The sequence below is a fragment of the Pleurodeles waltl genome, chromosome 11 (assembly GCF_031143425.1).
Source record: "Pleurodeles waltl isolate 20211129_DDA chromosome 11, aPleWal1.hap1.20221129, whole genome shotgun sequence".
Classification (NCBI taxonomy): Eukaryota; Metazoa; Chordata; class Amphibia; order Caudata; family Salamandridae; genus Pleurodeles; species Pleurodeles waltl.
The window spans coordinates 738,634,140-738,657,713 of NC_090450.1; the positions used below are offsets into that span (position 1 = coordinate 738,634,140).

At 41.8% G+C, this 23,574-nt stretch overlaps 1 protein-coding gene across 1 annotated transcript in view; it reads right to left on the reverse strand.

Annotated features, from left to right (window-relative positions):
- Nucleotides 1-1,580: 1,580 nt before the first annotated feature.
- Nucleotides 1,581-23,574, reverse strand: part of LOC138266081 (trichohyalin-like) — a 475,778-nt gene continuing 453,784 nt past the window's right edge. Inside the window, exon 28 of the mRNA XM_069214443.1 lies at nucleotides 1,581-7,481. Within this exon, the coding sequence (XP_069070544.1) occupies nucleotides 7,422-7,481 (60 nt within the window). The 3' untranslated portion in view covers nucleotides 1,581-7,421. The remainder of the gene's footprint in view (nucleotides 7,482-23,574) is intronic.

Sequence of the window (23,574 nt, forward strand, 5' to 3'; positions counted from 1 at the left end):
ATCAAGGGCTGTGTTGGGGCTGGCCCAAGTTTTAAGATTTCTGTAAGGACATTAGTCTTAGACAGCTGTAAGTCCAAGATCTTAGCTGCTCATCAGAGTTGTGCTGCAAATGATCTACCCTTTTCTGATGGTGGTCCAAATTGGGACTGCAACTGTGCATCAGGAGAAGCATCTGTACAGGATCAAACTTACAAGCCTCATATAAATAATGTCCTCTCAATGAGGGAGTTGATCACTGTCACCATCATCATCTCTGAGTGGTAATAAGCTCTAGTCCGAATCAGAGTCACAAAAGGGGTGGAGCCTCTGGCACTTCCACCCTAGTAGCACACTGGCAAGAGAGTCCGTCTGCATGGTGACTGGGTGAGCTTTAGTAATGTCATATAGCGGCATCAGTCAGGATCAGGCCGAAGTTGGTTCAGGGTCATACACCGTAACTGGCACCAGATCCTCTTTTGGCCCTGTGGCATTGACACTGGCATAGATGAGGGAGGGACTGGCGTAGGTCATGGAGACAGGGTGAAAGTCTGTACCAGAGTCAGTATAGGTCCCATTACAGGTCCAAGGGGGTAAGATGGTAGAGAAGATGGATCTACCAACGGTAAAGCCAACAGGGCCCTTGCAGGTCCCGGGGGCTCAAAGATGCATCAGAAGAATCTAGAAGAATGCCATATATCTGCAATCTCCTGTAGGAGAAAATCTGTGCCTCAACTTGGATTGGTACCAAAGTGAGGCCCACAAATTCTTGGGTTCAGTAATGTACAGCTTCACTTCTCAGTCCTGGATTGACTTTGGGTGTAAAAAGGCAGGCCTGTTGCTCAACTTTGAGGCATATTCCAAACCCAAGCGTGCAAGACGCACTTAATATGGGTCAGTGACTGACATCAGTTTTCTACAGCCGTAGCATAGTTTACAACCTGTAGTCTTAGAAAGGGACATCGTTCCCCAAAACATTGGATTTTGTTTGATTTTCAGGAGTCGTCTGAAGAATGACAAAACTGAGAGCAGAGCTCTGGACCCAAGTCAGAAGGCACAGAAAGAAAGAAACTGACGTGAGCTTCCAGGAATGGCACTTACATAGCTAGGAAGTGTGGGAGCATTGTTAGAGGAACGTTTTCTCAAGCCAGACTAGCACCTGGACACTAGTTTAGAAATATTCATCAGAAGTGACTATCATTCAGGAACTGAAAATGATTAACAAATGGAATATGATGATTTGCATGTGATAGCATGGATACACTGGATGACTGTTCATCCTGGGTAGAATAGGGTGACCGTCCTTTTTATTTACTGGTTGCACCCTGAAATTATTTTCCCTTACTATCCTTTGTCTAGACTATGGGTACTCGCAAACATTTCCACAGGGGACACAAAACACTGTCTGTGGCATGCCCGAGGGCCACACTGCTGCCAGTAGGCCAAGAATAGGGGGTGATGGAAGGTGGACACAAGAGGGGGCGTAAAGTAAGTTAAAACGCTCATGCATTTAAACACTTTTTTGAAGTTTGCTGACAGTTTATCATGTTCTTACATGTCTAGTGCAAGATATCTTTAAAACTAAATGTGTTCCTAAAGATAAGTAGTCTAGGCCACTTCATGTGTAAATAAAGTATGCCATTTCACAGCTTTCTGAATTTTTCTGCTTTGTCAAGTAAACAGCAGCCCAGTGTTTCTGTTCACGAGGCGATCGCAATTAGAGATCAGGAGGGCCGCATGCGGCCCCCGGGCCGTACTTTGAGTATCCCTGGTATAGACTTTGAGACTTCTAGGACAAATGTTTTTTTCAACCTGGCCTGGCTTTACTGTCAGGAATTCTGTTTGAAAGTATTTTTCTACACAATCCATTTATTACATGGGTCCTTACATACAATATTATAAAAAATAAACCTCTGCCTAGACATGCACTCCAATCACTTACTACTTATGAACCAGTCTTATGGACATTGCTCCCTGTCCACGTCCCCTGTTCTGGGTCTGTAATTCCTATTTGTTCGACCTCTTCACTAGTTATCATCCCTCAATTTCAACATTTTTCCCTTAAAAGACTTGTTGATTCTCTTTCAATTTTCTGCCATAGATATGATGCTACCAATGCCCTTCTGTACAATGTCCTTCTTATTCTCCCTCCACCGTGAGATGGCACTAGCAATTATTGTTGAGAAGTGTGCTCCCTGCTTTTCCACTTTCTTGTGGTCTAGGTCCTCCTTTGCTTTTCCACTCTCATGTGATTTAGGTCCTCCTCTAGAGGTATGAACAAGTGTCACACCCACAATGTTACAGCTGTAATCACTTTGAGAGTCATATGTGTCTCAGCCCTATGGGTTTTATGACATTAGTTAAATACACTGATTGTTCTTCCCCTTTGGTTTTTATCTTAATTTTATGTAGGTTTCCTATTTTTTCAACCTTGAAATGCAAGTCAACTCTCCAATTCCTTTTGTGCTTGTTTGGCTATTAGAACTAGGTTTGATTGATTCCTTTTTTTCTAATTACATACACACTTCCAGTGCCCAGTCTAGTCTTCTTCATCCTGATGATAACGGAGTCAATAATGTCTTGGTCAAATCACTGTTGGTGTACAAGCCTATAAAGACTGCTAAATTGATAAATACAGGGAGCAGAACTTGAGCTACATGGACTCAAATAGTTGAACACTCTGATCTTACTAATTTCACTTTGTATTGTTTGTTGATGTTATTTTGTTCTGATCACATCTGAGACTATATCATCACCATTAACATGTGTTTATTTTTCACACTGAGCACTTTTACGAAATTTGATTAACTGAATTGTTTCATCTGAGCTGCTGCAATGACCATAGTCCTTATTAAGTCTTCCTTTGATATCATTTATGTTTTGTGATTTATTATGTATATCTGAAGATTAACTATACTATCTTTAATTGATAGTTCTTGTGGAAATTATTGTTAGAAACATACACTTACCCATGTTCCATTTGAGGTCTTCGGTTGTTCCTGAGGTTTGTTATTTACACACACACAGCAGCACATTTTATGGTTCCTGGTAAACATTCAGAGTCACCATAGCATGTAATACTACAAATGCCAGATCTGATGGCTTTGCCAATGACTCTTTTTGTGCTTTTATGATTGAACCAAGAGACAAGTTATTGTTATCTGTTTTATACTTCATCTAGTATTGTACAGCACTGCAGGCATCATTTGGCTTTAGGGTGGTATTAATCAGAAAGGAAACTAGAACAAATAGAGCGAGAAGTAAATATGAAAAACCTAAAGGATATACAACAGAAAGAGAATACTGTGAATAGACATCCTGATTGCCATACAAAACATTTTTAGTAAATAAGCATGCCAGAAACAATGGCTTGTAAGGGGCCTTCTGAGTTTTCTGTAATGTTGCGGAGATCTTAAGACATGGGGTAAAGTTATATAAATGTATTCCACGGCCAGGGGATATGGATCTAACATTTAGTTTTAGTGTTGATTCTAACACAAGACGTAGTTGGTTCTGGCTACAATAGGCATCGCACTTCAAATACCAAAAAGGTACCAATTGCTGATATATTACTTTAAGATTCATTCCTTGCCAACTAGCTAACCAAAGTTGGACTTTTAGAACGGAGATGACATGCCTACATACTCTGAGGCAAAGTTAATTCTGACAACAACAAAACTGGTCTGTAGCCTGTAAGAACTATTGGGATGAAGCTTCTGGAGATTTTGTTTTATTTATTTTAACTAAAAGGTTTCTTTTGTGATTAATTGACAAACTTGAGATTCAAATAATAGTTTAAAGTTGAATCTTACCTAATTTTTAAATTTAAACATAAATTGGGGAAGATATGCCTATTGGAGTAAGCTGATAAATTCCTTGGCTCAGCTTTTATCTCAGTTCTAAATCAAATTCTGTATCCTGTTTTGCATCGCTCTGAAATATATAATCAAGGTCAGGCAGAAGCACCAGATGACTTAAGTCACTGGATGTAAATATATGTTAAACTCTGAAATTTGAATAAGACTAGTTTCAAGATAGAACCCTCAAGTTGGTATGCTAGCTTGGTGGCTTAGTGTGTGTCAGAAAGGCAGTTTCTAATCTCAGCTAGGAAGTGTCAAGCAGATGTCACTAAAATGAGTGCTTCTGAGTTGTGTAATAAAATAGAAATGGTGTCTTACCTGTAATTCTAGTTCTCTCTTAGGAGAATCTCCATTGTAATCATAAGCACTGAGTAGTCCAGCCTATGGGCAGGGATGTCGGAACAGTTCTTTCAAGGTCACAGCTACTTCACCTTACTTTGGAAAGGCCAGGAAACATGTGACAGACATGTTGACTTTAGTCTTAAAAGCAGGCTATTTTGCCATTGTATATTGAATTATTTAAAAATTTAGAAGGAAGAAGGGTCATACCCTTAAAAATCACTTAAGCAAAAATGAAGTGATCTTTTAAAAAACATCTTTGACAAATGCTTTTTGCTTCTTTTTGAAGTAAGCTAAGGAGTAATAGATAACAATGTGGCCCGTATAGGCTGCAGCATTGAAACGATCTAAATGGAACACTAAGGCTTAATGGGCCTTCTGACCTCCAGTGTCCCATCATTCCCTGTAGTTGGCAGTTTACTCAGTTCTTGTTTCCGGCTCCTCCTGACAGGATTCTGGAGCAGAGCTCTGCCTTTTTAAAGTCTTTTTTTTTTCCACAATAATTTTCATCTTAGGCTTTTTTAAAGTGGATTCACCTGACCTCCTCTAGGGCTTGAGTATTTTTAGATAATGTCCTGACCGGAAATGTATCAATTGTTTTGCAAAATGCCATCTATTTTTGCAAACTGCCCAGAGTGTGGCAGAAAAAAGCCAACACCAGATCCACACAGGATCTGTATCTTATGTTTGCCAGACTCTAAAAACCCAAAGACGTATTGCCACTGCAAGACCCTCTCCAGAGGCACAGTGAGGGAGAGTGAAATAACTCACCTCCACGGCCAAGTGGAGCACTGCAGATTGCAAGATTCCCTGACTGGTGGAAGAGCCTAAACCCTCTACCTGTGCCCCTATGTCATACTGTGAAGTCTCCCACAGAGGGCAATCCAAAAAGAGAACATCTGGGGCAAGGCTGCTCCTATTCGACATCGAGGACTTCAACACTGAGAAGAAGTACTGCACCAACTTGCTGGTTTGTCAAGAGCTGGTTTGACGTTGAGGAGAAGAACACAGTTGATGTTGAGCAGGACTTAGACGTCGAGACACCATACAACGTTGAGAACTGTTGAGACATTATACTACTTCCCTGACCAAGACAGCGTAGTTGCTTTCATGGATGAAAGATACCATTCTGGATTCACCAACACCCCCTTGAGTTACAACAAAATCCACTCCACCTTCACAGCACTCTCTTCCTCCCTTTCACCCTGCTCTTCCTTCTTAAATAGCGATTCCAGCAGCACTTCCATTGCGAATTTCACCAGTCTCTCCACCACCACAGCCTACTAAGACAGTGATACATACACCAAGGTATTCTATATCTCGCTGCCATTACACCAGACCTTACAACTATAGGCTCAAGGATGCAAAAATTTAACATATCTATCACGTTTCCTGGTAGATGTGATTTTGAAAGAACTGCTCCGGAATCCTGGCATGTGGGAAGGACTATTCAGTGCCTTTGATTCTCAATGAAGGTCCCTTGAGAGAGAACAATGTTTTACATATTTAAATCACATTGCGTGTATAGAAATGTGGTTGCCTTACTGTTTTTAGCACCTTCATTCTGGGGTCGGGAACCTGCTATAGACACCAACAAGTAGGTGGAACAAGTGGTCAATATTATTGTTTTGTTACATATAGTACACTTTCTCACCTTTTTCTTTTACATGTGATAACATGTCATTGATGTAAAATTCAATTCTGCAAACTAGAGCACATTAGACGTAGGGCAAAGTAGAACCCTTACCTCCCTGTTATGGATTAATCATGAAGCATTAATTGATTATCTAAAGAACGGCATTGGGGATTGGAGGGTGCCAATTTTATCTTTACAGTTAAAGCTCAGAAAGACTTTATGGAAGGCAATACTTTCAATATCTCAATATTTTGATACTCTGAAAAAAAAAATAACAAAATTGTAACTAAACAGATTTAGGTTTTTTTAAGACCACCATTAAGATGATTTATTTCTCAACAAATTTCTTAATCTAAATACCACCATCCACTCCTGTGCAGTACTGGTGCAGGTAAAGAGAACAGAACAAGAAAGACACTGTGGCGAGTGGGTTAGGGATTTATGGTGGGAAGAGAAGGTTGAGAAAAAGTGACACTTGAGGGATGGCTGGAAGGGGGCACTGTTTAGAAGTTTAAGAGACGGGGTCTAGAAGAGACCTGGGTCGGTAGATAGGTAGGGGTGGGAATGAAGACTGGGAAAGAAATGCAGAAAGCAATGCTTGAAGTGGAGAACCAGAAGACAAGTAGAAATGTGACATATGGTATGTGGGTACATAACTGTGTAAGCAGGGCAAAAGTCAATTGGGAGCGCAAGAGGGGCAGAGAAGTGGATGTTCTAAAAAGACATATTACCCTCCTGCTGTGGGCATTATCATGTGTCAAATGAGGCTGTTAACAGAGCTAGCAAAAGAGACATGCAAGAGACAAGGCCCTATAGCTGCATATCAATTTATACATTTTTGTTTCCTCATAATGTATGAGAAATAGAAAACCACCATGTGAAAATTCAGATGCATATTATTTGATAATGTCAAATTTTGCAGGAGCCAGTACAGGAAACTAAAATGAGAACAATATATTACGCAAACCTGAACTTAAGATCACATAAACAAATTTGAAAGACTTTCATAATATTTTCAGCAAAAACACGATTCCAATTTTACAACACTAAAGCAAATTCTGATATGTAAGCAGTTCTCCTACATAATTGTTAGCTTTGAGTATCTCTTTTTCTGAAACCTGAACGTTGCTGAATGTCACAAGGCCACTGCATGTGGATTTCCACTACACAGCCCCTTACATATATTGGATACCAAGTTTGGTGCAGGACTGTTCGCACATCTGTTTGCATGAAAAAAAAATCTTACTTGTAAGTATTTTTATACATAATTAAACAGTGGTGTTGGCTTGAAATGTCTCTCATTCAAGTCTAAAAAATCATTAAAAATGCATAGTAAAAAAGGATAATAAAAATATCTTTAAAAAATCAGTCTTGCATATATTAGAATACTGAGTGCATCCAATAAATATATCACCCTCCCCTTCCTTGTTAGCAGCACAAAAATCTAGTTCCCACATCCCATTGCAGACTAGCACACATATATAAGATATCTTCTCTTTGAATTTGTCTCTCTGGCCAGAGTCCATTCTGAAAGATATACTACTTCTTATTGCTTTGTTCCTTGTGATAATACTGCAGTATGCCTTCGTACGATTGGTGCTCTGGAGAATTTATTTCCGGCCACTTGCTCCTAAATACTGCAAGAAAGAGCTATCCAATAATTTGTGTCTCTGGAGGAAAAAAACGAAGTAGGATTAACTTGAGTAATGTAAGAATCAGATATCCAATAGGTAACTTCAGATAATGCTGTATACATCAAACAACTGATTTAATGTTTGGTGCTGATACAAAATCCTCCAATTTCTAGAGGAAAATCTCCTAGCAGAATTTTTCCAATCCTACTTACGACTCTATAAAGGAGGAGATCATGCTGGGAGATTCTCCTTGGCAGTTAGCATTTCTTCCTGTACCTGGAGGCCTTCTCATTACCAGCCACCTCTAAATCAGTCCAGAGTAACAATGAGCACAAGTATTTCTTTTTAACCCCTTGATTCCAATGATCTGGTCACCACTAGACAGGCACATAGCCTTTCTGTCATAACCACTTGAGGCATTCATCCTAAGCCACCTGCTTGCAGTGATGTATGTGAATGAAAACTGAAATCACATTGAAGGAAACTACATCAAGGAAAACCAATTTTAAGGAAATACAAATACATTGAAATGTAAAGGAAAATTAAAGGAAACATTTTAAATTAATGATAATTTAAAGGAAAAATCCAAAATTACATTAACTTGGGTGGAGTTTAGGACTAGGGATGGGTTTTTGGGTTCATGGATAGGTAATGTTTAGGGAGGATGTGGGCTTTTTAGGGGTCAGAAATCGATGGTTAGGCAGTGAAAGGAGTTTAGGTTGGTGAGGTTTTCATGAATAAATGGAATGTATGGCTGGTGTTGGGTTTTTAGTGTTCACAAATGAGAAGTTTAGGCATTTTTAGGGTTCGGGATGGCAGGAGTTTAGGGGTGTTGGGGTTTTTTAACATTCAGTGATGGGCAGAGTTTTGGAGTGGTGAAGAGTTTTTATGGTTCATGAGTGGATAGAGTCTAGGGTAGTGAGAGATTTTAAGGATTGAGAGATGGCTGGAGTTTAGATATAAAAAGGGTTTTTTAGGGTTCCAGGATGTGTAGAGTTAAGGAATAATGAGGGATCTGTAGGGATCATGGATGGATGTAGTTTAGGTGTTGTATGAGTTTTTAGGGGGCAGGGATGGATGGTGTTTTAGGGTGCTGAGGCATCCCTGAATTAAAAGCATCCAAAGTAATTGTATGACAATGTAAAATATATAAATCCGAAAATTCCCCTGAAGTAAATCACTGAAATAAAATCAATACCTCAGACACTACTGCTTCTGAAAGTCCTGCAACTTTTGTATTTATACCTTAACAAATAAGACAATTTTGACCAAAAAGACATTCTATGAATTGATTTCTATCATATGGTAAATGCTATTAATTCAGAAAATTTCCATTAAAGACTTCAGATGAAATGGTTTCTCAGTCATGATATTCCATGAAATCGTTGTTCCATGAAATCACGTACAACCGCTTACACATGGTGACTCATAAGCAACACCCTGACATGTAATCTTGAGAAACCCTAACAAACTAGGGAACATTTTTCTGAAGACTGAACATGAAAAAGCAGAAGGTCTGAGATCCTTTGGAACTTACAAGGTTTTACAGATTTCCAGCATTAATTCTCTTGACCGACAACCCATGCCCAATTGTCAATGGCATATAGAAACAACCTCCTTCTAGGATGACTGTACATTATTGTTGTTGTTAAGCAAGCTTGGAAATGCCCAGTTCAATTTTTTTAATCCTCTCATGTTAATTTTTGTGTGTTCAATAACACCAGCTAATTAAATATGTTGTACACATTTTGGAAGAATTGCCTATATTTAGGCAGGCTTGGACTTTTTCTTGGGTATTGGGATATTTGAACCGTTTATTTGTAGACGTGTGCTATTCTGCACAATTTCTTTCTGTGGCGGTCAGTGCTGTTTCAACACAATAAAAATCAACATTTGTTTTTAACTGGAAACCCAAGCTCCACATTGAACCATAAGGCTGCAAGTCTCAGATCTAGAAATAAAGAACCGTGACCCCCAGTTACAGCACGGACAGTCGGGACACAACATTTCCAAATGTGTTTTGCTGTCATAGATGCCGCACCTGAGTAGGTTGTCCAGATTGCTCAAACAACTCAAACATTCAGTTACGTTCAACATTTGGCTCTGAGGATGAAGTTTGTTTTTTTCTTCTCTTCTTACAAGAAGGCTATTATTGGAAAACCTAAATTCATTTCAATTTGTGGATTGTTATTCTTGTGTTTCTTCTGTGCCAATCCATGCCAAGAGACATCAATTAGATTCCTAGTCCCAGAACAGCAAGTAACATACCTGTTGTATGAAGAAGTTTTTCTTGTAAATACTCTAGAAAACCTCAGCAGATGGGCATGTGGATAGCACACCTTGCACCATATTGCATCACACTGTTGACACGCTTACCACACAACCTATTCTTCTTTGTAATTGGTTAGATATATATTGTTTGTGTAATCTTTGCATCTTCTGATCAACATCGTGCCATGTTTTGTCCATGTAAATGAAGAAATCATCTAACTCTCTCAAACAGGTCAGTGACGCATTGCTCAAGTTATCATCACCTCAATCCTTTCTGTATGAAGCCGAAGATGGGCTAGATTGAGAAAAACAGCATTATTAAAGGCACTAATTAACAAGATGCTCTACCCTAAGTTTCTGGTGACAGCTGGACCATTCACATTTTCAAAGCAGCTTCTACTATGAGGCATTAAACCAGTAATTTTCAGACCTTTTCCGCATTTTTTTCCACTCTATTTCTGGTTGAGTTCGCTTTATAGTGTCAAGAGGCTGCATTTTGGTGGCAAGTGGAAGCTTAAAAAAATCTCAAATATAACATGATGATATTTAGTAGCTATACTCCAACAACAGGAACATGGGGATAAATATGGAGCACTGCATTCATCAACAATTGACAAGGGTTGTGTCACACACATGATGTAGAAAGAACCAGCGTTCCAAGGTTCTGTTGGAACATCTGGTTCTGTCAAAATGTTATAATTTAAACTCCAGCAGTCAGTTGTTGTTAAGGCTAGCAGGAGAAAGTCACAGTTTGGCAGGTTGATTAAAGAAGTACCTACAGACTACTACTAAAGGTGTTTGTGAATTATACAACAATTTTTTGGTGACGAATGTGCCAACCTACCATGTATCAACCTGCCAGGTGACAGCTGTTGTGATGGTGACTTTACCTCACTCTACTCAGCATGTTCAAGCATTGGAGGAACTCAACCCTTCAAATGTACTGTGATCTTTGTCTATTTGTGGGGAGCGACCAACACATTCTGACCAACTCAAGAGATAAGAACCAGTAGATTTCTGCAGCCCAATTTATAATGCGGTTTCTGGAGATAATTGACCCCTAATGTGCTTGATGTTCAGTGAAGCCATATGTCAGACAAGTAACTGTTGTAAAGTGAAAAGTTTAAGCGAAGGGGAGGCGCTAATACCTGTCATAGTCACCATACGAGCTTCCTCAATATCACAATGGTCATCTGGCGTGTGTGGCTAGTTCGAGCCTTTTCTTCAAGTCAACACATTTTTGCTAGAACGCTCTTTTCAGCAGGCATGTCAGTATGGGGACGCATGCTCTTTGTTCCTAAAGCTGAAGTATTTTCCAAGTGAGGGATTAAAGCACGGCGGTCAGAGCGCTGTGATGTGCACACCCTTTGTGTGTATTGTCTGGAGTGCGGTGATGAGCACACCCTTCTGGTCTGCCTTAATACCTAAGGAGATGTTTCTATAATATTTATACAAAGCAGTAATAATGCAGTGGTGCTCAGCTCACTCACATTAAAGCCTCATTGTAAGATTACTTTCCAGCCCTGTGATGCTCACACCCAAAGTTTGAAAACAATTTTAAGTGCAGTAACACACACATCTCTATTATATTTGTCTGTATAAGTGTGAAACATAAGGGTATTATCTTTCTTCAGTGGTGATACACACACACACACACACACACACACACACACACACACACACACACACACACACACACACACACACTCCTTTGGATTAGCATTTTTTTGGTAATATGGAAAAAGTATTGATTGCGGCACCATCCCCATTTTCACAACAATAAGGGATACCAGCGATACAGTGGGAAGACTGGATTAACATGTTTGACATTTATTTTCCGGCTTTGGATAGTGAATACTTAGTGCTGAAAGTAAAAAAGCTATTCTGTTAGATTCTTTGGGGTGTGAGGGACAAAGGTGTATACATTTTTACCTTAAGCGTTGGACAATGGTACAAGAATTACTAATGTGTATAGGGAGGGTAGAATAAGATTGAGCAATACATTTGGAAAAGAAACACATGTTGTAATGGCAAGCTACAAATTTTACACGCATCCTCAACATAGTGGAGAATCTATTGATGAGTTTGTATCCAGGTTGAGGGAGTTATCGGTTAAATGTCAATTTGGTATGATGGGGGATGAGTTCATATGGGATCAACTCATGGTGCAATTCCCACATTAAAAAAATGCTATTGATATGGTGAAGGTAGTCAAGGTGTCTGAGTACTTTATGAGACAGAAGAATAAGAAGAGAGAAGGTATAAGTAATAAAGAGAAAGTAGATGTGGCTGAAATAGGAGATGATGATAAAATAAGCAACAGTGTAGGAGTAATAGGAAAAAATAAAACATCATAAAAAAATGGGAACAGGCAGAATGACAAAATGTGCAACAGGTGTGGTAGCAAATTTCATAGTATCAACTTGAAAACAAGTTACGCTATTAGAAGAGAATGCAGGAAATGTGGCTGTAAAGGCCATTTTGCACGTATCTGTAAGGAATTGCCTAAAACCAAAGTAGCAGTGGTGAGCAAGGACAACAGTGACATTTTTCAGGATCGAGTTCTAAGCCAAGATGGGGATGGAGGAGAGGAAAGGAGAAAAAATAGACCCAAGGTGTGGTTTATTATTTATGGGAGGGGTGTGGAGCTGACGGTAGAAAATGGGTCCAGGTATACCATTACTTCCAAAGATCTCTTACAGAAATGTGGTCACATGTTTTACTCCCTAAAGATATTTGTCCTGGAGGTTATCAGGGAGAAGGGAATGACATTAATGGATATTTTCTGCCAACCAATGAATTCAAAACACAGGAAACTGAGGGAAAAGTGTATGTTGCGGAGTCAGGGCCTCAAATATTGAGATGGATGCACCAATATAATCTGAACATTTTGGTGATAACAAGAGCTTCAGAATAGGTCATGGTAGTAAATGACAAAAGTATGGCTGAGATTTGGGGTGAGGTCAAAGAGGTATTCAGAGAAAGCTTGGGAGAACTGCAAGGTTACATACACAACATCAGAGTGAAACCATGGGCGATTCCTGTCAAACAAAGTATGCAAATTGTCTATATTGGTTAGAGATGAGATCAAACCGATGTTGGGTGAGATGGTGAAAGAGGGGGTGATTGAAACCGTGGAATCTCCTACCTGATTATCACCGGTCGTGATAAAAAAAAAAAAAGATCTGACTGTCGCTTAAGATTTTGTGTGGACCTCCATAGTGTTAACTAGAATATAGTTACCAACAATTTTCCATTGCCAAACATAAATGAAATATTGCTTTTGCTCAATGGGGATAGGTTCTCCTCACAATTAGATTTGAGGAGTGCTTACCCACAAATTCGGTTGCATCAGAGTTCCAAGGACTTAACTGACTTTATTACAATGGAAGGACCATTTTGTTTGACAAGGATGCCATTTGGATTATCCCAAGCAGCTAGCGTTTTTAAACTGATAATGTTGCAAATATTTGAAGGCTTCACTAACGTGATATTTTTTCAAAATGACATTTTGGTGTATGGAGCAACGGTGGATCAACATAACTGACTGCTAAGGAAAGCACTAAAAAATTTTGGATGTAGGACTTACCCTAAGGAAAGAAAAATTTGTTTTTGTGCAAAGAAATTGAATATTTAGATCATACGATCGTAATCGTTTTGGAAGCAATAAAGCTAGCTCCATAACCAAAAGATAAGGACCAGCTCGGTCATTTATGGGGCTCATCGAATACTATACCAAATTTGTAGAACACTTTACTAAAATATGGGAGATTTAAAAATCTTTGTGAGGAAAGAAGGTATGTTTAAGTGGGGTGCACAACAACAAAAATGCTTTGACTGTATTAAGCAGGAGATATGTACAGCAGGCATTTCGGTACTGCTGTATTTAAGGCGAAGCAACAGTCTTACTGTGGATGTGAGTGCATCAAGTGTGGGTACGGTTTTGTCCTAAATACACAAAGGGGTGGAGAAGACAGTAGCTTTTGCCTCACGTTTCTTGACAGAATCTGAAACAAATTATACCATCATTGAGAGTGATGCACTGGCTGTGGCCTGGTCTACAGATTATTGTAGAACATACTTGTGGGGTTTGAGTTTCGAATTAAGAACTGATCATAAACCATTAAGGAAGGCACTGACTACAGAACATGACGGCAAGGGTTCGGCTAGATTAGCAAGATTGGCAGCCTATTTACAGGAGTTTCAGTTTATCGCTGAACATATTCCTGGAAGGTACAATGCCAAAGCTGATGCCTTTTTACTTCTGCCTGTGAACTGGGAGATTGTTGACCTAGAAAGTGAGATAGACCAAGAAAAGGAAAGTGGGGTGGCTTGGGCAGAAGAAGCAGTGCATTGCAGTGTAGGTGTCTTCACTAAAGAAGAATGGACACAAGGAATGGCTGATGATTGCGGGTTCAGAGATGTATGTAAAATGGTGGTAGAAGATGGAAGGAGATAGAGAACTGTTGTTCCTGCTGTAAGAACATTCATCAAGATTTCAGATGAGTTGCCTGTGAGTGAAAAATGTAGTGATGAGGGGAAATAGATTTGTACCCCCGGAGAACTTGAGAGGAAAACATTATTCATTTGGGACATGAAGGTCATTTGGGGGAAGACAATGACACAAAGGAGAGTTAAGGAAAAATTGTAAAAGATATTTAGATTGCAAGGAAAGTGGGAAAAGGTTGAAGGTAGGTGGGCAGTCAGCGACAGGTCACATTCAAAGTCCTAAAGGACCATGGCACAGTGTATGTATGGATTTCATAGGTCCATTATTAGAAGTTAAACACAAGTTGAGGTTTGCAATTGTTTTGGTTAATGTATTTTCAAAAGGGTTGGAGGTCAAATTAATGAAGGGTGTATCCACTAGAAGCACTATCCCCAAGCTGCGAGAAATCTTTATGAGGGAAGGATTTCCACACTTTTATTACAGACAATGGCACTCAGCTCACGTCAAGTGAGACAAGGGAGTTTTTGGCGGCACATAATATTACACATCATTATACCACTCTTTACAATCCCCAGGCGAATGGCATTTCGGAATGCATGAACCGCATTGTGAAAGGATCTATACATATGGCTGTGCGCAGTAGATCTGGTGTGTATGAGGCAGTAGAAGAGTTAATGTGGGCTTACTGCACCACAGAGAACAAAGTCAATGGTAAATCGCCCTTTGAATTGAGTAGTGATCTTTCTACTGCACTGAGAAGCAGATAGTCAAATATTCAGTTTGGTGTTTGGGTAAAGGTGAAGGATGGACGTGTTGGAAGGGGATTGTTTCAAGTTCAGAGGTCCATTTAAAGTTAAACAAGTTTGTGATTGGTACGTGTTACTGGAGAATAGCGACAAGTGGAATAATCAGGGAGTGAAATTGTATCAGCAAGGAGGAAGGTGGTTGAACCAGAAGTGGGTGATGATGATGGATGCAGTGGTTTTATGTTGGAGATGAGTTACGAGGTATGGAAGAAGACAGTTCTGAACATCTGAAGTGTGGAAGGGAAGTTGATGCAAACATTGAAGAGAGTGAAAGAAGAGTCGTGTGCACAGAGAGATAAAACCTCCTGGTTATCTGCAGGACTACGTGAGAGATTGAACAGTGAGAAAATTAATATTAACTGTGATTGTTAGTATAATAACTATGATTATTTTTTATACCAATCTTTACAATCCTTGTTGTTACTTCAGTGTTTATTTTCAGACTTTGTTCTCTTGCTATGTTTATGTTATGCCTTTTAGACATGTAATGTATAAATTGTATTAACATTTTTGAAATTCATATTTTTAGTTATTAAGATATTTGTTTATAGTACAGGTCTTTCTTATTCTTATATTAATTTTACAGATAATTGTGTTAGAATTATTTTTGTTAGGTGGAAGAAGGAGGATGTGTCATATGCATGATGTAAAACAAAAAAAAAAGCGTTCCAAAGTTTTGTCAGAATGTTATATTTTAACTCCTGCACTCAGTCGCGTTTAAGGCTTGCAGGAGAAAGTCATCCTTTAACAGGTTGATTAAAGAAGTACCTACAAACGACTACTAAAGGTTTTTTGTGATTTATACAACAGGTTGCAGGCTCGAATGTAATGATTTAATATTGTCATTAAAGCTGGTTTTGATGAGCACATTATTCCTTCAACAGATTGTTTACCTCAGTTTAAGCCCAGTCACCAGTTTGTAATCACAAAATAAATTTCACACAGTTATGAGGCCCTTGAAAGCCAAATAGGGTATGTGGCCTAGCACCAACACCGCAAATATTGACAGGATACATCAACTCCTCATTACATAAGCAGTGCTGCTGTGTCATTGCCTCTTGGCTTCCAGAAACTCTAGTCACTTAGAATATAAAGATTATGAGACAAGGCAGGGATGGACAATTTGCACAGCAAACATAGTACTTACCAAAGCCTAGTTACTAACAGTGTAGACTCATCTCTCTTAAAATATGCCACTCACTCTGCAGGTTTTTCTTTTTTTTTTAGACTCTTTTTATTGAAATACACATATGCTCAGAATTCATGATATATCATCATCATTATATGATTTACACTTTGCCTTGAGAGGAAGAAAGGTACAATATTGCAATCCGACATATCCGTAAATTAGTTCATTTACTATTTAGCATGCAGTCTCTCAGTGGTCATGGAACAGTAGCACCAATGTTCCCAGCCCCTGCACCCATAAGGTACCTTGCCATACATTATGTCACATGTGTTCATATACCTCTATAACTACGCCATGGGGACCAAATTTGATCATATTTCTTGCCGCAGCCCCGGCCTTTATAGATCTCCTGTTCTACTTGATGGCACCAATCCATGTTATGTTTCCAGTCTCCAATTGAAGGAGGCTCACTTGCGCCCCATGCTTTGGCTATGTCCCTTTTGGCCACTCCCGCTGCTAGGATCAACCATGTTGTTTGGTGTCTGGGCCATCTTTCCTTCCCTGTGATATTTAGGATGTACCAGCTGGCCTCCATTGGCACCGCCAGGCCTGTCACTCAGGTCAGCACCCCTGCTACCTGGGACCAGAAACCATGGATGATTGGGCAACTCCATAGGGTATGAAAAAAGGTCCCCACCAGGCTACACCCCATAGTGGACAGATCAGAATCACTGCGGCCCATACAGTGTAGTAAGGCTTTGGAATAATAAGACCTATGTAAAAGCCTTAACTGTATCATGCAAAATCAGGCCCGGATTCCCACCTCCCGGGGGCTCTATAGGGCTTCCTGCCAGTCCTCCTCACTAAGAGGACCTTTGTTTCCCTCCCAGGCCTCTCGAAGTGTACCCAGAGCATCCAGGGTGTTATTCAGTATCTTTTTATAAATCAGTGATACTGCCTTGCCTGGAAGTGGCTCCAGTAGCAGTCTGTCTTCTATCGGGAGGTATCTAGGGGGACTCCCCTCCCTTTATGTGGTGTCTGAGTGCATGTCTCATCTGGAGGTACTTACATCTTTGAGTCTGCCATGGAGAATTCAGTAAGGAGCTCTTCAAAGGAATACATTTACCATTTCTCCACACATTCCCCAACCGCTCTATACCAATAAGATTCGATCTTTTAAAGCCCTCCTGTCTTCCCACTTCACACAATTGGTCACTAGTCCAAAGCAGGGTTGAATTTTTCAGTGTTCCCCATCCCATGGTCTTTGTCACCTTTCTCAATGCTCACACTACAGCTGTAGTATGTGGGGAAAGCCCCACCTCCCTTTTCTTAATATACAATATTGCCGGGTATCCGCTCTCCCCTATTGCTGCTCTATCTACCCAGTACGCTGGTTTATCTCTATCTGCATATACCCACTCGCTCACTGCAACCAATTGGACTGCCAGATAATAGGCTTCGATATCCGGAATCGCCAATCCTCTTTCGAAGACCCCTATCTGAAGCTTATGTAATGCAATACGTGAGCTGCCGTCGTCCCAGAGAAGGATGTGCATCTCCCTGTTGCTTTTGTTAAAGAACTCTTTAGACACTGGATATGTAGTGTTTTGAAGGGCATACAGTAATCAAGGGAGGGTCATCATTTTGAGCAGGGCCACATGGCCCATTAGGGAGATCGGGAGTGTTTGCCAATTGTGGGCATAAATTTCTCTTGAGAAGAGTCTCAGGGTTCCTTGTGATATATATTCCCAGATATGTAAATCCCTCTTCTGTCAGGGGCATCTCACATCGGGTGGCAAAATGCTCTCTCTTCCATTCAGCGGGAAGGCCCAGGATTTTTCCCAGTTTATTTGATATCCCGAGTATTGTCCAAAGGTGTGTATGATGTTCAGTAACCTTTCCACTGAACAATATAGTTTTGTGACATACAACAAGCCATCGTCTGCATGTAGGGAGATCTGGGCTTCCCAGTTGCCCCCTTCCCTAATGCCCCACACTAGCGGATGTGCTGTATCCATTCGGCCAATGGCTCCATGACCAAGGCAAATAGGAGTGGGGACAGTAGACATCGCTGCCGTGTGGCCCTATGAAGCCTGAAGGAACGCAAGACTGCTCCATTGACTTTAACCCTGGCCCTTTGATTCTGGTATAGTAATTTGACCCATGAGCGGAATTCAGCGCCAAGACCCAATCTAGTAAGTACTGCAAAAAGGAAAGGCCATTCTATACTATCAAAGGCCACTGTCGCGTCCAGTTATAGCACCTTGGCAGCATCTGCCTCTGCTGCCTGAGTCTCATGCAGAATCCCATATAGTCGTCTAAGATTAAGTCTGGTGCTCCTATGTGGCATAAAGCCAGACTGGTCCGGGTGCACCAGCCTTGTTATAACTAGCTGGAGTCTATTACTAAAGATTTTCGCCAGAACCTTCGCTTCTAGGTTAATTAATGATATAGGTCGGTAGGAACTACAAGTCGTTTGCGGCTTGCCTTTTTTATAGATCACTACAATCGTGGCGTCCCGCAGGTCTGGTAGGAGGTATCCTACTGTTTTGGCCTCCTGGAATATAGCCAGCATGTATGGGGCCACTATGTTTGCGATACATTTATATAGTTCGGCTGGTAAGCCGTTAGGGCCGCTGCCTTGCCCGACTGCGGCCCCGCGATAGCCTCCTGTACTTCCGCAACTGTCATGTCCTGTTCCAGTGTTGCTCTATCTTCCTCCAACAAGACCTGAAGCTGGAGGCCTCCCAGGAGTTCCCCACAGTCCCTCTCCGTGTGAACCCTCCTGGAGGCGTGGATCTGCTCATAGTATGCAGCAAATGCCTCTGATATTTCTGAGCCTGAGGTGTACCTCTCTTCCCCCTCACCCCCGTAGTTCTGCCACCCAGTTGCGACCCATGTCCCTCCTCTCTAGCCACACTATCAATTTACCAGCTTTGTCTCCCTCATCATATAATCGTCTCTGCACTGCCAGAGTAGGTTTCCTAGCTGTGTTTTCCGCCAAGTCTTTAAGATCTTTTTGTTTGAGCCAGAGTCTGTAACAGCAGTTTATGGTCGGTTCTGTTCTCTCTGACATCTGAGTTTCCAAGTCTACAATCTCTCTCTCTTTCTAATGTATCATACGTAAGTCGACTCTACTTATTCACTCCCCCAATCACCGCTTGTGTGGGTCACCTCAAGATGACCTCATATGCTTCCCAGAGGGTGCCCGCTAAGTTTACTGACCCTATGTTTTCTTTGAAATAGTTTTCTGTCCCCTCTCTAATTTTCCACTGCAGAGTGCCGTCCTTGAGGTGTCACAGAGCTATTATGGGAGGTAGGGTCATGATCCTCGAGGAGCTCCTGAGCATTTCTACTATGGGGGAATGATCTGAGACTTCTTGAGCCAAGTGTCATGCCTCATGGAATCTACCTGCATCTGTCGCATGTGTGAATATATAATCCAGGCGGGATAAGCTAGTGTGGGGTGCAGAGAAGTGTGTACATTGTCAGGCTTGGGGGTTATGATCCCTTCACAGGTTTACCAATCCCATGGAGTCCACAAAGGATCTCAACTGGCTCACAACAGCCCCGGGCCTAGCACTGGTCAGTCTATCATATTCTTGGTTCATGGTGTCATTCGTGTACCCCCTAATAGTAAGATGCCTACTGGCATTTCTAGCAGCATTGTTCCCAGTGCCGGAAATGTTTCGTCCCGCAGCGTGGGTGGCACATACACAGAGCAAATGTTTAACGTCTGACCATTTCAGGTGCCAGTCTGTGCCACATAACGGCCCAGAGGATTGGTCCAGACCCGGCCCAGAATGAATGGTATGGAAGTTTTGAGTCGAATCCCGAGTTCCCAGGAGTTAGTGGCAAATCCATCTTGTGTTAGTAAGGTATATCCCATTCAATTTAGGGCCCTATAGTTATTATCTTTTAAGTGAGTTTCCTGTAATAGGACTATATCAGGGGCATGGCGTTTAATAAATTGCAGTACCAGCGTATGTTTAATCTTGTTGCCCAGGCCATTGACATTCCAGGTCATTACCGTTAGCTGCTCTTTGTTAGTCGTCTGCATCTCCCTGGTGTCTTTATAATGAGTCCTGCACTGGTATGACAATGGGGTATCTCCTTCCCCTCCCTCCCTACCCCAGCTCTCTTCCCTCCATGTAGCAAAGTTGTTCTGAGCAAGAAACAGTATACAATAACAAAAATGAACCATTCCCCATGATACTCCCCCCTCCCTGCCACCCTCCTTAGTAGGTTCAGAACTACCCACCCCCACAACTTGCACAGTGCCTGTCACCCATTACTTAACATCAAACTGTACTTAGGGTTGGTTAGCTCCTCCTATAGTAACTATGGGATAATTACTAGTGTATGAACCCCTTAGTTATGACTGTTAGATGGCCCCCTATTATGAGTCATAACATGTGAATCAAACAATTATGCTGAGTACTCAAGGAATTACAGTCTCTTTGACTTAGGGACATTCCAGCTATGTGAGGTATACCCATTCTCTCTCCCCCTCACCAGCCCCATCTAGTCTTATCTGTATTATGTGGTCCCTCATGGTGACTCTCAGCCCTTTGCTGTCTCTGTATCCTCTGCATGGTGCGCAGAGAACTCGTCCGATCTTCGAGTGCCTTGTTCGCTCCTCACCACCTCTCTCCGTTGTGGTTGTCCGGCATTCCGCCAGCCCTCGATCCAATGCCATGCCTCCTCAGGCCGGGTGAAGAACCAGGATTTGCCCTCTGTTACTATCCACAGCCTTGCTGAAAACAGCATCATGTATTTGATTCCTTTTTTGCGCAGGGCTCTCTTAACTTCCTCGAAGCTAAGTCGCAGATTTTGGACCTGGCGCGTGAAGTCTGGGAAGATTCTAATTTGTGCGTTTTCATAGAGTAGGTCTCCTTGAGTCCGTGCTGCTTGTAGGATAGCGTCCCTGTCTCTGTTATTGAGTATCCGTGCTATAATTCTTCTTGGTGGTGCCCCTGGTTTTGGTGGCGGGATTGGCACCCAATGAGCCCTTTCCACCTAAAAGAAGTTGGAGAAGCGCTTCGGTCAGAGTTTATTAAGAATAAGATCCTCCAGGAAAAGATAGACACTGGGGTACTCCGTCTCTTCCGGCACGCCATTCACTCTGATGATGCTCCTTTTTGCTCTTCCCTCTTGGTCTTCAAGCCTGGCCTCCATGATGTGCTGTTGCTTGGTGAGTAACTGGACATGTTCCTCTAAACATTTAGACGTGGACTACAGGGCCTGGATATTCGTTTCGGCTTTATTGACTTTGTCCGACATTTTTTGAATATCCACTCTTAGAAGGGAGACATTGATTGTCACTGCGTCAAGTTTCCAGTGTCTGAAATGGTCGCCATGATAGTGTTTAATGAGGGCTCAGGTGTATCAGTGGTGTCTGCATTTTTGTCCATTTGATTAAATTGTCTCTGGGTCTGGCTCTTAGGTTTGACCATGGCTCCTGAGGCGCTTCCATCTCTCACTGCAGGTCGAAGGCCAGGGAGTAGAGGGGTGGGGGGGTCAGACACACTAATAATTGGGGTCGGGAAGGAGGGTCACATTACCCCCGCCCAGCCCCACACTGCTCTCCTGCACAGTCGCCCCAGAGGTTTCACAGCCCTCCTCCGGTCATCCGGGTGGGTTGTGTTTAAAACACTTGTTCAGGGCCTTGTCTTCTGGTAGCACTCCGTTTCCCCTCTCTTGGATATTCTTATTCCTATCCAGGTCGGGCAGGAAACCACGACTCAGTCCCCCTCTCTATTTTGTCTGCTTTTTGCCCCCCTCCGCTGCGTCTGATACACCTCACCGGCCTAACGAGGAATGTCCTGGGGACGCTCATCTCTTGCTGCAGATGTGGTTCCCTTTGGCTCCTTCCTTGCAGTCTCTTCTGTGTGTCTCTGACCGGCCGGGGAATCTCTACCCTTCTTGCACCCTCTGGCCTCCCCAGCGCGTCGCGGCCCGGGGGCGAGGCAGTATCGCGCTGTTCTTCCCTCCTGTCCGTTTTCCCAAGCACAACACGGGACCGGATGCCACAGCCACTCTACACTTGGCGACCTCCGCCCCCAGCTAGCCTTTCCCGCTCCGCAGCGCTTTGCATACCTGGTGCTGCCGCAGGGATCATCACCTTGGCCACACCAGAGGCTGCGTCCTGATTGCCTCGAACCTCAGGGCTGGCTGGTTGAATTTTCCGCCCGGACAGCTCCGGTAGGTCACTGGTGCCTTCTTCGGTGTTGTCTTCCTTATTTCCTCTCAGCTGGTCTCGGATTATGGACGGATGTCGGGGTTTAGGATTTTAGGCTCGCTGTGCTCTGCTAGTGTGTGGCCATTTTAGTTGTGCGCTAAGCCACGCCCCGCAGGTTCTTTTTTTAAAACAAAGATTTGCTATGCAATACCTAATAATTTAGAAGGAGGATATTCACGTTGCTCAGGAATTAACATTTCCTTACTAGACTGACACTGGGTTATCAATTGTATGAAGGAGTACTATGAGACAACCAGACTGTGCCAGAGGCATCATTGCTCAGATGCTATGTTTGCTTTTCTGAGAGTTGTGTATCTGCATGGTGTATCAAGTCTACCATTTCTTTTCATTGCACATAATTGATAGGCATTATTGGATAAAGTTAGATGCCAGATTGGCAGCCTTCTTTGAAATATTGCTGGGTAGTGTCAAAGTAAGTCTACTCCTATTTCTTTGTAGTTCCTCCTGGATGATTGTCATGTTTTTTAAAAAGAATGAAAGTGTCTTTGGGCAGCAGTACTTACAATTACATTTCTGCATCATAAGAATTTAGGAATCCTCACTGAAGCCATAGAAGTAGAACATTCTCATCAACACGCAGGCACCATGGAACACTTATTTTCCTTAATATAGTAGAAAAGAATCTTCACTGGAGGCAGACATTTTAAAGTAAGTCATTTGTATATCAATCCTTAGAGTTAAGCAAGAAGGCTTTTCATTAGTTGTTCTCATTAGAATAGGCAATTTAGAGAATAGCAAAGAGACTCCATTGCATGTGCAACCCTGCATTACTGTTTTGCTGTTCTCTAAATTGACTACTCCAGAAAGATAAACTCAGCTTAAGTCTTCGTCCTGACTTCTATTAAGGTGACATTTAAATTACATAGTTTAAAATCCCTGCTTCCTATGAAGACTTTCTTTGACTACGCTATGTAAAAGTATTGATCCAAGGTCCCTGCACACTGGTAGGAATAGTCTACACTTATGACTATCAGCGAGGGTCCTGCGATCCAGAAATAACCTAATGATCCAGAAGTAAGTATTAACCTCTGCCAGCACCTGGACTCTCTGCTGAGACTCATTCCTTGCCACGTGGTGCCTAATCCAGTCCCTGGGCCGTTGAAAGGAGAAGCTGGTGGAAAAGCAAAGAAAACCAAGTGAACCGACTTAGGGCAACTCTGGACTGACGCGAATCTCGTGACGCCGCCTGCAACAAAGCCGTGGTCCTTGCT